This window comes from Pterocles gutturalis, unplaced genomic scaffold (assembly GCF_000699245.1).
Source record: "Pterocles gutturalis isolate BGI_N339 unplaced genomic scaffold, ASM69924v1 scaffold28211, whole genome shotgun sequence".
Classification (NCBI taxonomy): Eukaryota; Metazoa; Chordata; class Aves; order Pterocliformes; family Pteroclidae; genus Pterocles; species Pterocles gutturalis.
Window position 1 is genome coordinate 50,901 of NW_010106529.1, and position 17,905 is coordinate 68,805.

General features: G+C 35.5%; 2 protein-coding genes across 2 annotated transcripts in view; one reads left to right on the forward strand and one right to left on the reverse strand.

Moving 5' to 3' along the window:
* Nucleotides 1-4,579, forward strand: part of CERKL (ceramide kinase-like) — a gene marked incomplete at its 5' end in the record, with an annotated part of 32,794 nt that extends 28,215 nt beyond the window's left edge. Inside the window, 3 exons of the mRNA XM_010087822.1 lie at nucleotides 2,143-2,239; nucleotides 3,452-3,627; nucleotides 4,396-4,579. Coding sequence (XP_010086124.1) covers nucleotides 2,143-2,239; nucleotides 3,452-3,627; nucleotides 4,396-4,477 — 355 coding nt within the window. The remainder of the gene's footprint in view (nucleotides 1-2,142; nucleotides 2,240-3,451; nucleotides 3,628-4,395) is intronic.
* A 3,898-nt stretch (nucleotides 4,580-8,477) lies between these two features.
* ITGA4 (integrin, alpha 4 (antigen CD49D, alpha 4 subunit of VLA-4 receptor)) overlaps nucleotides 8,478-17,905 on the reverse strand; it is a gene marked incomplete at its 5' end in the record, with an annotated part of 29,667 nt that continues 20,239 nt past the window's right edge. Inside the window, 11 exons of the mRNA XM_010087823.1 lie at nucleotides 8,478-8,570; nucleotides 9,443-9,562; nucleotides 9,774-9,872; nucleotides 10,383-10,502; nucleotides 11,605-11,724; nucleotides 12,465-12,572; nucleotides 13,227-13,317; nucleotides 13,889-13,975; nucleotides 14,309-14,388; nucleotides 14,820-14,918; nucleotides 15,654-15,804. Of these exons, the coding sequence (XP_010086125.1) occupies nucleotides 8,478-8,570; nucleotides 9,443-9,562; nucleotides 9,774-9,872; nucleotides 10,383-10,502; nucleotides 11,605-11,724; nucleotides 12,465-12,572; nucleotides 13,227-13,317; nucleotides 13,889-13,975; nucleotides 14,309-14,388; nucleotides 14,820-14,918; nucleotides 15,654-15,804 (1,168 nt within the window). The remainder of the gene's footprint in view (nucleotides 8,571-9,442; nucleotides 9,563-9,773; nucleotides 9,873-10,382; nucleotides 10,503-11,604; nucleotides 11,725-12,464; nucleotides 12,573-13,226; nucleotides 13,318-13,888; nucleotides 13,976-14,308; nucleotides 14,389-14,819; nucleotides 14,919-15,653; nucleotides 15,805-17,905) is intronic.

Genomic DNA, 17,905 nt, shown 5'->3' on the forward strand with positions numbered 1-17,905 from the left:
GGGAAACTTATGCAATGTGTCTGTTTTGGTTCATTTGATTACCATTAGCTGGAAATAGATGTGGCTTAGAACTGATCAGGTATTTTTCTTCAAAATTACTGGCTAATCTGGTAGAATTTGACTTCCTGGAATCAATGTAGAACCACGTTTTTGATGAAACTCTTATTGAGAATTTTTCTTTGCTACAGCAGTCCTGCCAAGCCTCATATACCTCAAGACAGTGCCCTGATGCTGTTCAGCATTTAGTGTGTTATATACTGGTCAGCAGAAAAATTCTGACAAGAAAAAATAGAATAAATTAGTCTTTTTTTGACTTTGCTTTCTCTTCCCATCTCTTCTGGCACGTGTTTCTCCATGACAGGGAATTTTATGACAACACCATGCAATTATTGCAACTTTGAGCCTGTTTCTCCTGCAGTGTAGTTGCACATTGGATCCTCCTATTCTTCATATTAGGACATCCTTTTTTCCCCTTCTCTTTTTAAAAATAATCTTAGGCATGCAGTCAGCTAGGCAGGTGCTTTGGTTCTCATAGTGAATAGCATCTTAACTGTAAAGCTTTTCAACAAAGGAAACCTAAATGTTGCACTAATTGTTAGAGACTCATCCCATTATGGAAGCTTCAGCTAAGCTTAGCTAGGTTTCTTCACTCTGTCCTGTTTTCCCCAAGAGGTTTTTGCCATGTGAAGACATTTGAAGTGGAATGAAAGCTTTGGCTGCTGGTAGTAACTGTAGTTATCCTAGTTTAATTTTGCAGAAACATGTCAAAATACATTTAACTGTCTGCGTTATGTGAGCCATGTGAGACTTTTTTTTCTCACAGCATAGGTGTTGTGCTTTGCTGCAGGTTGGACTTTCAAGAGAATTAATGAGAATTCTTAGACATCTCTGAAGATAAAAGGCCATAGTGCCAAATGCATTGCCCACTAGCCTGCTGTGCCCTTTCATTGCAGCAAATATAGGGAGGCAACTTTTTCAATTTCACCATCGCTGTTTTCAAAATCAGCAAAGTAATGCTACGCCAGGTGATTTAATGGTTATGTAAAAATTATCTTCCTAGATTGTGCTGTATCATAGTTTGAGAACATTCCTGATGCAGTCGTTCAGTGGCCAGAGAACTATGAGTGGGGAGAGATCTGTGGTGGTAGGCTGGAAGTATTTTATTTAAACATTCTTAAAATATTTTTTCCAAGCATACATGCTGAATAAAGAAATTATATATGAATGCATATATATTCAGAAGATATGAAATACATGATCCCTATATGAAATACAATCTCAGCAGTGATTGCCATGTTCGCCAGTTATTCTTGTTGAACATTGATTTGTCTCTGTAACTGAAATGGGACTTAAGAATGATTGCATTGTGATTCAGGTAATTACCTTCTGTGACAAGGTACAGTTGCATTAAGGAATCTGTGAATTGATTCTAGCTCATTGAGCCAAATTCTCAACGATGTTACAATATAAATGGTGACTGAATACCATTTGGCATCTACACTGTAGGGTATCTTTTTGATTAATATCTAGTATATGGCTCTTGTACAAAATTCCTGTAATTTTTTAACTTCCATGTGCTTGTGAATGTGTAAGTAGACCTGTACTGGGAATTTCTATGAGACCTTGAGTAGTGGCATAGTTGAAGATCAGGATCTCTGTCAGGCCAACGTGAGTGTTAATGGAGGAGGTGAATGAACCCATCTGCCCTGGTTATATGATGGGGATATGCTTGCACGCATCATGGGAATGGTTTCTTGGTAAAGCTCTGCCTCACAGCATTTGTGGTAATCATACTCTGCTGGAGAGAAAAGCATAAAGACAAATTTGTGATCTCCGATGTTTAAAAATCATCTGTTAAGTAGAAAAGCAGATTTTAAAATTGTATGTATTATAGCTATTAATAAGGGAGTACAATTTTATTATTACACAGTATGCTATAAATACATAGATGCTAAATAACAGCTGAATACTTCATGTTGATCTGTGGGGGGCGGTTGGCAAAAAAGATTTAAAGAAAAATTGAGACTATTCTATTAATTTACTCTTGGTAGCTTTTTTTTTTTAATACAGACTTTTGAAGGGCCTGTTAAACTTGCAGATGAATGGATTTTCCTTTAGAAACTAAATTGTTCTGCTTTTCAGGTTGAATAATGGAAGCATGGCTCTTATTGTTGTACAAAATACTTCTCGAACAGAGTTTATAAAACACCTGAAAAGATATGCCAGCGTAAAAAATCAGGTACTGTTAACTTATTTCTGGTGATTATGAAAAGAACAGTTAATCATGAAGGTAGACATACTGCAAGAGTTAATGTTAGCATCCTCGTAAGGAGACTTAGCTTCCTGTCAGAATACATTAGCCCCCTTTTTATCTGCTTTTTTTTTTTTTTTAAATCACTAGACTAATACCGATTAGCCTATTTCAGCCCATCTGTTGTGGTTTAAATTGTATTTGTGTTGTACCATAGTTTTATGGGTGTAAAACCATTTCACCACAATAAAGGAAATGCATGCTGTGCAACAAGAATGCAGACCGGGGGGGTATCATGCAAGTCTTTGTAAGAAATAAGTAAAGTCCATAATTTCAGCAGATCACTGCCTGCTATGATGGTGGCAGTGGATTATGATCATTGATTTTTAGCAGGTATGCATTCCATCTTGTTATGAATGTTTGCAGAACTGTATTTCAAAATTGTGGTTGTTACTCTGTCTTTGAAGAGAAAAATGAATCATCCAAACACAGAGCCTTATTGCTGTCCTAAATACCCAGTACATAGCCTAAGCACACTAGTACTCATTCAAATGTTTCAGGATTATGTGAAATCACTTTTACAAGAAGGTTTAGGCTTGAGTTCATCAACACTCAGGGAGTTTGGGGGAGAGGTTGATGACAATTCCATGTGACAGCATTAACAGCTGCATTTAGGAAATATTTTTTGCTTTCCAGTTATGCTTTTGGAGGAGGGCTTTGCTTTTTTCTCTACCTTTGTAGACAGAAATTAGACAAGGAGATATGGACCCTCCTTTAAATTTAAGATGACCATTTACTAGAATTCTAACTAGCCTCATTTAGGACAGGATTGCTGGTAATGATGAACAGAGCACAGGAAAAAAATCTGCTTGGATTTTTATGTACTCTGAAAGCATGTGCTATTTTGGAGTGTGCAAACTATACCACCTCACCTGTAAATTGAGCAAGTCTGATAAGGGATTGCAAATGGAACACTACCATTTTTTCTGAGGCACTATTTAGGATAAAAATAGCATGTTAATCTACAAATGCTAGCTGGAATATATAATGCCTCACGTGGTCAAAGCTAGAGTTAAGTGTTTCCATTTACTTCAGACAAAAAAAAAAACCAACCTTTTTAATTTCAAGTAATCCAGTTTGTTGCTAAGCTACCACCTCTATCTTTCTTCTTCTCTTAATATATGTCTGTGTTTTGTTTAGTTCAATTTTCCCTTTGTTGAGACCTACACAGTTCAAGAAGTAAAAGTACAACCAAGACTTAAAATGGGGCTTGATGCCAAAGAAAATACATATTTGAATGCTGCTGCTGCAGAAGGAAATTACCCTTGGAATATAGATGGAGACTTAATGAAAGAAGCATCAGAAGTTCATGTTCGGTAAGGCCAAGTATTAAGTTATAGACTGTATGCCTGGAACAGATTACTACTGCAATCTTAAATGTGTATAATGCAGATGACACCAAAACTGGGCATTGTAAATACTGTACAAATGGTGCTTTTGTGGGCTTTTGTGCATGGCCCAGTCTAGCCCCTTTGCCACCGTTTGGGCCTTTGCCCTGTTGCCTTGTGCCCATCTTTGGAAAGGTTTGTTATGACCCACTTGGCCTTTCCTTTCTGGTGCTTCATCAGCTTCCAGCTCCACCTCTTCTTTCTTGCCCATTACTTTATCCTTCTTCTTCTCAGAGGGGAACAGATGTATATAAAGGTCTGTGACTCCTGGGAGGAGCTTCTTTTGGGATAAGGAAATCCCTGTGTGTAACCTTAATAAAAACATGGAATTGTTCAATTGTGGGAAACAGTGCCGCTTGAGAATAGTCTCCACATCTAGGATCAACAAGACTGTGACCAGAGAGAGAAAAAGGAGGCTTATCAGTGGTGGCTCATTCTTCAGCAATGTACACAGGGTTAGTTGAAGGTACAGAGTTCAGAGGAACAGTCTGGTATGTGAAGTAAAAGGCAGATCACGTTAGAGGGTATATATATACTTCCAAAGATGCTCTTATAGGAATTGTGAAAATGTAATTCACCTGACTTTATTCCATATAGCAGTTCATACATATTTGTTCTCCCCCTGCCCCTCCCACAATGGCACGCCATTGTATGAGTTAATTAAATTGATAAAAGTTTGACTTCCTCACTTCACAGGGTGCATCCTCAACTTATTAATCTCTATGGAGTGAACACTGATGACCTGGCGAGTTCCCAAGCAACATGCAGTTGCATATAGAAGGGACACACTGCAAGTTCTGTATTAAAGAATCCTTTTCCCACCTCTATGCACAGCTTTCCAAGTTCCCAGTCTTTCACTCACTGAATTCAGTTATTGTAACACCTTAACTGGGATGTTTGTAATATTTCAGGTTTAAAATTTTTATCAAGTTATATATTTTTATCAGGTTGTATTTAACTGTAAAGAAACTTTAGGCTTAAAAAGAAAAAATGAAAACTGATTATGCTGGTCTCATAAATCTGGGGTTTGAGAAGGGTCCATCAGAATAGAAAAAAAAAACTTTTTTTCCTTTAAAATTACTCTAGGTTTTGCGATAAATTAAGTATGAGATACTTTCAAGTCTGCTTCTGCTATCTGTGTTGTTAGGTAACTCAGCTCAAATAGAGCTGGTGAGTGGAGGTATGGTACCACTTCATGCTGAAGAATGGTGGCTAAAAGACACTTTTTTAATCAAGTACTTCCATTTCTAGGTATCATTTTTAATGTTGCCTTAATCTATTTGCTTTCAAATTGTCTCTAGTCAAACAGTAATACAAAATAATATGCTGATGTCTTATATGGCTTTTCTTTGTTGAAATGTATTTTAAAGCCTACTCTTTGTACAAAATAAAGATTTTAAAATATTTTATCTATCCTAGAACTGAAATGATATTCAGCTAATTTTTGTTGTTGTTGAGAATAAAGTTATGATAAATAATTTAAAGCTGACTTAAATTTTTATAACTTCCTTATAGGGCATAAATATAATTTTCATGTGTGTTTGGGTTTGTTTTGTTTGTTTGTAACTTATTAAATACAATTATTTGAGATGACAGCAAATTAAGGCTATATTATTTCTGGGAACTGGCTTTCTTTGAGACATTGAAAAGTAGCAGACCAACAAGATTGTCCATCTGCAGGCCCAGAGAGATAATGAATGTTTTCCTGTTCACTTGTCTATGAATCGTTCAGAAGGTGTCTGACAAATAATGGTGTGAAAGCTGCATTGTCTCATGGCTAGAATGAGTTGCTTTAAGTTCTGTCTTCAGTAAGCAGTTGAGTATAATGTGAAATCTAGTAACTTAAAATCTTGTTAAATCAAAGCCCTAAGCCTTCACATGGGCTCTATAGCTATGATATTTTAAATACTACTTGCAAAAAAAATCTTACCGGTGATAAACATGCAAGGCAAAAAAGCACTCACCTAAAGTAATGCAGATGATTATTAGTCTCCTAAGAACAAGCTGTTGTTGGAAATCACATGTAGTTTCTACAGGCAAACCTGGCCAGTAGTAAAGGCCAGAGCCACAGACAATGAAAAGCCTGGTTCAGAGGCAATTGTTGTAGGAATCTTACAGCTGGTTCTGCTCTTTGCACTGGAGTTACTGGCTACAGAGCAGAACCAGAGTCACAGCATCCTTTGGGCTGGGCAGGGCCCCAGCAGGGCTCTGGCCCAACCTCCTGCCCAGAGTGGGTCCAGCAATGAGATCAGATCCGGTTGCTCAGGGCTCCATCCAGTCTGGCCTTGAAACCTCCAAGAATGGAGACAAGACAACCTCGCTGCACCCTGTTCCAATGCCTGGCTGTCCTCATGAGAAAAATGTTTTTCCTAATGTCCAGTTGGAACCTCATTTCAGTTTATACTACTTGGAGTTGCAGTGAGTAGTCTCCAGTTAAACTACTATAATTGATACTACAGCACATTGAATATTTCTAATAAGTTAAGAGAATTCAAACTAAACTTGCTTAAGAAGAAGATTCCAGCTACCTTTAGTAGATTTAACTGTTTTTATTACATAACTGAAAATTAACAAAATAATTCGACTTGCAGAAGAAACAGCATTCATGTGCTTACCTTGTTGGGGTTCTTTTTAATAAAATTAAATTGAGTGATACTTTAAAACCTTGCCACCATCAGGACATTGTACATCCGTTTTTGTCAACCTGGTTTATAAAAGGTAATTGAATTTTGCTGCACATCCTAAGAACAGGCAGCCAACATTTACATCTTAATAATAAAATCTGCATAGGAAGTATACAATTTCTGAGGCAACATTATCACATGTACTGACTTATGTAAACTATTTCAAAGATTAAAAAAAATGCTTTAGTTTCACTTCTTTGCATTGTTTGTACTAAAAAGAATGTTAATGCTTTTTCCAGTATTTGAGGTATATTTTTCACAATATGCTGTAATATCAAAATAATTTCTGTTCAAAGATATTTTGGTTAAAGTGCAAAAATTCACTAAAGCCATCTGTAACATAAGCATTTTATGTATATTTTCATAGACTTGCAAGTAAATATTTCATTCTTCACATACTTTGATTTTTTTTTTTTAGAAAAACATAGGCACATTCATTTGTCCTTACACTGCAGAAGATTTTAGAAAGAAAATTTACTTTAGAGTGATCCACATCTTTGGCATCAAATGAAGTGAAACAAAATAGCAAAATGGTCCCCAATACCTTTTGAATCTGTGGACAATGTGGCTTTTATGGCCCCAAACACTCTATTAGCAGAAGTGCTTGCTGAAGGCACTCGGTATTGGTTTTGAGTCTCAGACTAATTCCCATACAATGGGGCAGCTTCAACGTGTATGTACATATTACATTAATTTTTCCTTGCAGTTCAGAAAGACATCAAAGGCACAGCAAGAAAGGCCATATTGTTGCATACTGTTGTTGCAATAAATTCAGTTATTGAAAAAGTTGTACCTTCTCCCGTTGTACCTGGGGAGCAAAGTAAGTCTTTTTCCCTGGACCGTACTATTTCACCAAAGCTAGGTGGCAGTGCAAACTTATCTAGCTGAAGAAACTTCCTGTAGTAGCAGAGCAGTGGTTTGAACCATGTTTCTATTCAGTCATTTGCCTTTCCACTGAGTGGCTTCTGAGGATGCCTGTTTGGATGGTATTTATCTGAAAACTTCACAAGAACACAAGCTAGCTCTCCAAATGACTTCCTTAAGTACTTTCAGGTAAAGACTGACACATTCTTTAGATAAAGTTTGGCCCTGCAAGGTTGGCATTTGGAGTCTTTTGGGTACGTGTTTCGCTGTTTTGTCATCATGTGAAGTTGTTTTTTTGTTTGTTTTGTTATTTTTTTTTTTCAGATCCTGGAAGAATGCCAGTACTAAATACTACTATGCTAAGTACTATAGAAAAATCTTCAAATAAATAAAAATAAATACTTGCTTTAAAAAGCCCCACATAGAAATGTTTCATTGGAGAAATCCAAAATACCATGGCAGCAATATCTAAGGAAAAGATGAAACAAGTAATTCTGTCATGCTTGGAAGTACCATGTTAAAGATGGCTACAAATTATGATCTCCAATACATTACTTTTTCTACAGCTGAGTGAGGATTCTGAGCTGCATATCTAGGCTATCCCACAGAATTCCCTGATCTGAATCTACCTTTGACCTTCCTGGTTCTGGCTTGCCTCGGTGTCTAAGTCTGTGCAGTGTTGTGGCTGTGCCTGTGAAGCCAAAGCCCAAGAGAGCTTCTGATAGCTGTTTTCTACATCCGTGCGCTCTACTTACGGTCCTTCTATTGGTTTAAGCTACTTTACCCTTGTAAAACTGCCAAAGCAAGATGAGGGAGAATTTCTTCTTGAATGTCTAACCAAAAGATTATTGAAACTTGAAAAGGAAGATAACTCCTGCTAATGTGTTTGAGATCTTATTTTCCAGGATTGTCCAAACATTCTAGAAATTCTTCTTTCCGGTAAGTAATTCTTCTCTTTATCTTTAGTGTTCTTCCGTTTGCTTGAAACCAGATACATATACGGCATTTCAGATATTACTGTGAGACTTCAAAACAAACAGTTTTACCATTTTCATATTAGAAAAACAACAGTACTCTAAGGTGTAGTCCTCCATACAGTTCAAGGAAATGAAGTGTATTTTGTAACAGTGAGTGAGCTCAAGACCAGTTTTCGTGTCACTGAGGTTTCTCCTGTGAATTAACCTGAATCTTAAATTCTTCATTTTAAAAATCAAACGTTTATTTGCATTCTTAGTCATCTTTGTTCCCAGTTGTAAAACTCCAGCTGTCTCTTCTGTTCTTGTCTTGAGGGACTGGCTTGTATTGCCTTTTGAAAAAGCCAATCTGAAATACATAATTTTGGAATCTGTTGTCAGCAAATCTTTCTTATCAAATCTAAACCATAAAAGATAAACTATAATAAAATGCATATCTATATGGTGTTTATGAACAACGGTATTTACCATTACTTTGTCATACCACGTAACTGAGTGTTACTCATCCATCAAAAGAGTGGGTTTGCCTTTTCTTCTACTTTTTAGGAGGCTAATTACTCTCCTGCAAGGAGTAAGGACATGTGGGCTTGTGAACTGTAACAGTTCACAGAACCCAGTATTTTTAAAAATGTGAAACGGTAATAAAACTTTCCTGTTAAATTTGATTCATTTCTCCACTTCCCTGGGAAAAATGATGGATGGAGAAAGTCCGCATGTAGGTAAAGAAGTTAACAATCTCTTAATCACTCATCAGAGAAGCTGCGTATTTGATAGTTTTCTTTTTTACTTACACACAGGATTTTTTTGGCATTTATGTTGCAGTTTAAAATCTTTAAATATTTTACTCTGGCATTAAACTGTTGTAGACTATTAGTCATCATGTGTCAAGTGACATTAAATGTGGAGCACCATCCCAGAAAATGATCCATTTGATACCATTAAATTATATAAATCACTTGAAAAAATGAGCTGCCATATATAACAAGGGAAGCGGTTTGCAGTGTTGAATAACACAAGATATAGAATATGCAGAAGATAAAATGAAGGAAAATGGAGAAGTATTTTGAAAAAACACAAGTTACAAGAGGAACTATATTTCTTTAGAAAGGACAGATCATAATAAAATATTATTTATTCTTTAACCTGCATTAGCAGATACAAAGATCCACAAACAGTGTGAAGTTCTGACTTGAGAAAAACTGACAAATACTGAAAACCTACCTTCCATAATATAAATGAAAGAAGCAAAAACAAGGTAACACCAACTATTAAGCCTATTCCAATAATTAGCACAGTAACACGGTATTTTGGCTTTTGGTGGTGCACTCCTTCCAAATAGACCTGTAAAGCAGAAATTAAGTTTAGTGCTAACTGATTTTTTTTTTCTTCCTAAAAGACACTAAAGCAAACTAACAAAATTAATTACGTTCTTAAATAATTAACGCTATATTCATTGCCTGTGTATAGATATTTATAGAATTCTACAATTGTAATTCCTGTTGGTTTTTCTACTTCAACAAGTTTGTCACAAATTCATTAAGAGAATTCTTACATATGCAACTTGCTTGTCCTTGTGTAGTTCAATAACTTTTGCATTTTTTTCTGGTGAGGCTGTTGCTCTTACTTCGAACTTCAATGCTGATGCATCATCCTGATTAAAAAAAAAAAATCCCATCTTTTAAAAAAATAATTTCAACACATTAATTCCTACTCAGCAAAAATGTTAACACAGCTGCTCACAGAAACAGAATCTCACACAAACACACAATGGTGCCTTATTCTGATCACAAAACAAATTAGTACTAGAAGCTGGAATGAAGCCCAGGTGGATTTTACTTAAGTCCACATCCACGCTGCTTTTCTTAGAAAAGTACAATTATGAGTTGAAATTAAATCCCAATCCTACATAACCCAGCCAGAATAGGGAAAGCAATACACACCATAAAGTGATAATCTAAAATAAAAATGTTTCAGTGGTTTTTATTTTTCATATATTACCTTGAGACTTAGCCTTGTAAACATAAAGTAGGTAAACACCTAAAAGATTTGTATTTAATCACACTGTTTGCAAAAATACATTATTACCTAGAATTTATATGCAGAGAATACTGCAAATATGCATTCAAATATTCCTCTCAAGTATTAAAAATTCATGTGTTACCATTTCTAAAAGAGAAGGAGTAGCCTCCAGATGCAACTGAATGGTTGCTTCTTTTCCACTTTCCATATTTCCAAGCTTGCAATATATTTGTAAGCAAAGGCTGTCATTTTTCATGCAGTACTGCAGAAGGGAGGGAAAGATTAAAACTTAGGTTTGTCAACTTTATCATCTTCATATTAAAGATAAAGACACTCAGGAACAGAGTAAACCAAAAAGATTCATGTTTGTTCTTGAAAGGTCAGGGTGTAACTCTAGGTTGTCATCCATCACAAGTGCTAAAGGACCAGTACAATAGATGACAGCAGGTAATTTTTCTTAAAAATTCAAATATTTTTGGACAGAAAAACAACAGTTGTCATAACTTGGTTATATGGGGTTGTTTTTACACTGTTATTTCAAGTTAGCTTTTATCAGGAATGATAAATGACAATGACTATATGATATCCAGTACAAACAGTACAGACTGATCCCTACACTTGTACACTGACAGCTAGCACCACTTCTCTCAACTTTGGAGAAGACAAAAAAGCAAGCCTGTACATGATTATATTCTTTGTCCAAGACTGCACTGCCTATGTTATGACTTGATATTCTAGTGCAGGCTGTCTCTCAATCATTGGTTGATATTCCTTGTAACATGCTTAAAGTCCCAAATTAACATATTTAAAAATGTCCAGCTTCTTTCAAGATGAAAGTGTTAAACGGAATTGTACTTTATCAAACACAAGTTGCAGAACACATATTTCTGTGAAAACAAACCCTCAAAAACTTAATACCAGAATAGCAGTTCTGGTTTGGGCTACATAGTCAAGCACCTGCTCTCCAGCAGGGTCCATAAGTAGGTACAGAGGGATGAGCTTGAACAGGCAGGGCATGTATGATATTCTCCCAGCCTCTCAAGTATTTTTAATAAGAACTTCCCGAGCCAAAAATGATTTCCATATATTTTGTTATTCTTAAGGACTTGTATAGTCTCCCTAGGAATTCACTTACTGTTAGCATTCACAACACCCTTCAGTAAGAAGTTCTACCGTAAGTACTACTTTTGTTTTTTTTGAACCTGGCTCCTATTAGTTACATCTGATGGCACTTTTTTTGATGTGGAAAAGACAATAAATATTTGATCTGCATACTTCATATAATTAAGACTGTTTTCCCCACATGCATAATTTTTGATTTCTTAGTCATTTATTTCCCACTGCTGCCAAAAGACAGACCTTACCATTTGTCTCTTAGCAGGCTTTGAAAAGAAAGTGACAACATCCTTTAATATGTTTTCATTTTTTTCTGCTGCACTACAGTTTCTGGGATATTTATTATAGAAGCACTCTCCAACTGTTGTCTGGAAATAAAAATAGCATCATCACTTGTACAATTTAAACACCAGATAATGATTGGAATACAGATTTCTGAAGGGCAAAAAGCTCAGAAGGAATGTAACTTTTACTTTTAGAATTCTAAAACACATGGGGCTGAAGATCATCCTGTTCTTTTTCACTCTGCTTCACTCTAGCTAACAAACTCGTATGCTTCCATGTTCACTGAGTGACACAGAACATTTTAGGAAGTACATATGATTAAACCAGAAAGGAGCTTGAAGTATTTATGCTCATCTGAGTCAACTACTGTAAGCATATTTAGACATATTTAGACATATGGAATCTCTTGCAACCTATTTTAGCTGATTCTTATGAATATTAATGTTCTACAAAGGAAAGACTGTATATTATATATTCTGCCTAACAATGAATGTTCTGTTTGGTATGAAATAATTAAGACTGATGGACTAGAGTTACCCACTGCAGAAATTCCTTGATTTGTTTGAATACACTGTATTCTGCTACTTAAAGGCAGGCAAGAATTGACAAACTCAAATACAAATGCATTCCAAGGATCAAGCTTTGCACAGATGGATTCACTGAATTCAGTGGGACTCTAATAAGGACCTAAGGTGTAAGGCATGTTTGAAAGAAATGGATAGAAATTGAACACATGCTTAGTACCTAGTTCTGCTATGCTCTGCTTCTCTTTTTCATAGAATTCGTATAGCTAATAAAATTATATTAAATAACCTGTGCTTACCTTGATATCCAATGTGTTGAACAATTTGAAGTCACTGGGTGGAAAAGCATTAGGTATCATTATCTCTAAGTTTGTATTTGGAGCCATGCTCGGTCCTGCACTGATAACCTTGTAGGGAAGAATGTTATACATTTAAAGCTTTAATTCATGGTAGCTGTTCAAGTAACAAAAATATATATATAAAGTAGAAACTTCACAGAATGGGGTAGTACCAGCATTGTTACACTGTCATGACAGTGGATTCTGCTAGGAGTTGTAACATTTTGCTTAATTTCATTCTGCAGGCTCATTCTGAACCCAATGAGTAACTAGTGCTAATCTGTGATGACTACCCTGGGGTCATACAGACTGCCCTCCGGGAGAATATGCAAAAGAAACTAGGAGAGATTATGTCTAACTGATACCTATATATCCTCTTATAAGGAGCTCCTTTTTCCTTTTGCTTACCGTGAGATAATTCCTTTTCAAGTGTTTCTTAATGGAAGAAGTGGCAAGTCAGAACTGCTCTACCACTTTCAGTCCTGCGTGTGCTAAGTCTTTTTTCTCTGGTCATCCAGTGGAAGATTGTCCAGACCAAAAAAAGTGTTCAAAGAGGGATTAACAGCCATTTCCCATCACTAATGCATAGACGTTGCTCACCATGCCTTTGTACTCTTAAAAAAGTTCCCTTATTGCCTGCAAAGGCTGCCATTAAATACATTGAAAATCTGACCATTAACTTTCAAAACCAGGATAATAGGGTTTACAAAGAAAAACACTTACATGGAAAGTGAAGTTGATATTCTCCTTCATACACATAACTGCTGAAGCTTTCTCATTTGTTCCATAAACAAATGAAGCTGGTGATACAAATCTACAACAGTTTAGAAGTTGTTAATTAATAGAAGTGCTGTATATCATTAGCATAACTTTTTGCTCCATGTTATCTGCAGTAGGACTAGTTCTAAGAAAACACCTGGGTTTGCATTTAAGTAAATCTAAGAAGACCAAGAGGAAGTCCTCTACCTTTGTACTGTTTCCTCCTAAAAAAGGCAGATGAATCTGAAAAAGTCATAAATCCTCACCCAAAACTATGCTCTGTAAATGCCCTACAACAAACACAGAATATGACCCATGTTAAGCTAGGAACCTGAGGATCTGCTGTACTCTTATTAAATACCTCTTTCTATAAAAAATATTCTAGTTCTTAAAAAATATTAGTCTGTTAAGAGACAAGTTGGAAGCACCATAGATATCACCGGTCTCATCTCAGTATTGGAAACAAGACCTTAGAAGCATAGGGGTCAGACCCCAGGATAGCTGTGCCATCTCATTCCCAGGTTTTTTCAGCTACATCATGCTTCTGCTTATAAAGCTTCACGCATTTAGAATAATAACAAGAAAACAGCTCTATAGCTGTGCAGGTAGAGTAAAATCTAACTTACCCATGAGCATTTAACTCAATCTCGTATTTTAGAGGTACAGCTAAAGTTAGTATGTTATCCAGCAACATGTTCCCATCTTCATTTTTACTATAAAAACGCAATAAGAGAAAAATGAGTATGGAATGCATCATCATATGCTATGCGTTATTTCTATAAACAAATATTAAACAGATCTTTCAGTTTATTAAAACAAAATATTTTATTGGTAACAATGTCAGGCAGTTAAAGGAACATTTTACACAGGGAGAAACCTGTATAAATAGCCATTATCTGGGGTTTTTGTAATTTCCCGTTCTCTACAGATTTGCAGCGGATGTGCCTTCTTGCAACTGTGCTTTGCTATGTTTTTCCAGTGTTTCCTATTATGTTTTCTAAAGCTAGTAATATTTTTTTCATTGATCAATTTTTATTAGACTTTACCAGGTAGCATTAACGGTGATGCTGAGGTCATCTTCTGCTCTGGTAAATGAGCTTGCATCCAATAGGAAACTAAAATCCATCTGTAAAACAAATAAAATTTTATATCAAATTATAGTATGTCTTAACACAATTTAAATAAAAATATTTTATTAAACTAATTTAGAATTTCCTGCTCTAAAAATATTCAGAACTAGGAAAACACTTGCTTTTTGCATCTTCTCCTCCCTTTCTATTGACCTAACACATTTGTTCATAGCCTTAGTCAGCTCACTTGTCTAGGAAGCCAAGCACAATCAGCTGATGCATAATGCAAACACCGTTGTCCCTTAATGAATTATTCCAGAGAGCATTTAAGCAACTAATTTTAAAAGTAGCAGAGCTATTCAGACACCAATATGATAAAAGACATTAGTTGGAAAAGGAGGAGTGATTCTGAAAACCAAGGTTTTTTTCCCTGTGAAAATCCTCATAACATATTTAGGGTGAGCTAGGAACTTCATACATATCTTACCTTTGATTTTTGATCTACATATAAATAACCAATGCTGCACTCAAGTTTCACTGCATGAATTTCTTTATCTAATACTTCACAATGTATCTGTTTTTCTTCCTAAAATAAAGGACAAATTATTAATGATTAAAATAAAACTGCTTTTTCCAAAGATCTCAAATTAGATGCACACACTGAAATTGAGTGGTTTTTATTTCCCTGAACTAGATGTTTGTTATTTCACTGATGCAAATATACAGAACATTCATACCACTCATGACTAACATATCCTTATATTGATTGCTGTATCCTGTTACTTCATTTTCTGTTTGCTAATAGTGAAGCTAAGGCATATGCATCAGACCCAGACCCACTCAAGTTTTAAGCCAACCTCTGAAGGGTGGCAGAGGGATTCTACACAGAGAGCAGTTATTTTAAAAAGTCAGAAAGAAAGAACAATTAATTTGTGACTTCTTTGTAAGACTATGTATCTGTGAAAAGGAGCAGATTCAATGAGATCTTTGTGATCACTGAAAACATGATCGTCAGGCAAAAAGCAGCAGTAACATCCTGAAATACATTTAGAAACCAATTATTTTTATTTTAGTTGTTACCATCACATCCTGTTATTGAAACGATTTAAGTCACCTGTATTGATTAAATTGCACGTGGTTTACATAGCTAGAAGTCCAAGAACTTAAAAACCGGAGTTTTGTCAGCTTTGTGTGTGTGTGTGTAGGCCAACTGCCAGTACCTAAAGAAACTCAACAATCCATTAACATAATTTGAAAAATGTCTGGCTGAAAAAGAAAAATATTAGAGGATTACTGTTTTGACAGATTTTTTTGTTCTTACCAATTCTAAAACTCGGATGAAATAAAGACCCTTAGGGATTTGAATGTGGAGGACAGTTTCATATGCATCATCTCCAACATTAATCAGAGAAACATTCAACAATAAAGTCTTCGTACTTCCAACAGTGAGATATGTTTTCTTATCATGAGGCCTATAAAAATAATTATCATAATATAAGTGAAAAGTAATTCTGTATACAGCTTCTATGCCAACATTTTCTGCCATTGCTCTTTTGATTAATTTAATTTGGTTCTGACAAAGCTCAGCTGGAGATCATTAGGAAAGCTTTTACTCAGTCCCGTAACTGAAGGTACTACACCAGTCAGATGATGGTCAGCTCCAGTATTGTACTGTTTAAGGCCTGAGGTTATTAACACGAGAGCAAAAAAAATTGTTATCAGACCAGTCGTGTGTCTGGCTTTTACGAGATAGGTCCTTTCCTTTACAGCCAAGAACAGCAATGTGCTATTGCTGCAGTATTTTCCAACATTATTTCAAAATTCACTCTTTACTCAAAGTATAGGATTGAATTAATATGAAACAAGTCACATAGAGGGCAAGTGACCACTCCTGTCCTATGATCTATGTACTGTTCTACAGTCATGTTACAAGTACAGATGCCCTGTGAGGGCGCCAAAAGTAAACTTCAGCTTGGCATTAAAGTTTAATTAAGACTTGTAGAACATTTATCAGATATTCTGTCTTGAAACCAAGGCATTAGTCACAAAACACCTTTGGGAAAGAAGCTGGCACTTAGAAAAGCAACAGAAGGTAAAAGCAGTGCATAAGCAGATAGGTTCCAAGACAAAAGTGAATTAAAGAAAAGCACAATGTTAACATTTCAGTAGCTTGATTAAGTTTAGGCTAAATTTTAAAGTTGTTTTACTAGTTATATGCCTACTGTTCAGTCCTCTTATATGAATTACAGCCAAGCTCATTAACAAGATGCTCTCAAAAAGAAGCCTCTCAGCTTAAGACACAGGTACACCAGGTGCACATCTGGGACTACAACAAAGCTGAAACAGAGCTTTTCTCTGGTAATCATATTTCATTCTTCATTAAAAAAACGCATGATGCAGACTAGAAATCTATAGAACAGGCCAAAATCTAAGCAATTTAAACAAAACATGATAGTGTATCCGTGAAGACTCATAACTCAGTAAATAAAGCATCACATTGACACCCCTATGTGATTTCATTCTTTTAAGACTAGAAGTGTTTGCTTTGCTGTTCAAGAATAATGAATGCATTCTGTCTACACAAAATAAATTAATGCTTCACAGCTAACTAGTTTTTAATCAAGACTGTAGGGGCACAATGTAATTTAAGGTGATACTTCATACTTCATCGAGATATTTAGCCTATTTGTTTACACTGAAAATCTGCTACTGGTAGCTAATGCCAAACAGGTATGTCGTAATCTGCTTTCCTCTCTTGGAGCTTTGAAGTACTCACAAAACTGCATTGCTAGTGTCATGAATGGAAATGCTGCACAATCTTTCTTTCTGAAAAGTTTATGATGGTTCAAATAAAATAACTTTCAAGCCTAAGCAAATGAAAGGGCTTAAGACTCACGCTACAGGCCACGCGTTAAAGCAGGCAGAAAGATTGTAATCTTATTCTGAAATCTATGAAGATGAAAAAGCTCGTGCTCAGGATCACACAGGTGCAATTAATCAGCATTATGTATTGTCATCATCCTTGGGTTTCATTTTAGGTTGTTCAATGAGATAAACCTAGTATCTCAATTAAAGTAGAATCAACTTTAAAAGTGACAAATTACACCAGAAAATCCAGGTCACACACAAAATACCAGCCGAGATTCACAACAGGTACAGCTTCTCTTCTTGCACACCAACAACCCATATTTCTTGCTTTGGAGTATAATATTCAATAAAGAAAAAAGTTGTGATGATAAAATATACCTTAAAAGCAAACCACTAAAATCCATTCTGAATAGAAACAGTGGCACATGGTTTAAAACTTTCTAAATATGATGGTAAATAGAAGTAAACCTCACAAAGTATCACTTGGCATAATGCAGATTCTGTAAGACAATAATAATTGTATCTAAATACTTTAAAAGAGTATTAATTATCTTGCATAATAACAGGATTAAAACATGATACTTAATTGGAAGGAATAGGAAAAATTAAACATACTAAAGGGTATCTCAGAAAAATTAAGGATGTAAATGAAAAATCACAAAACAAAATTAATTTTGGAAAATGCAGGCTAATTCATGTAGGGAA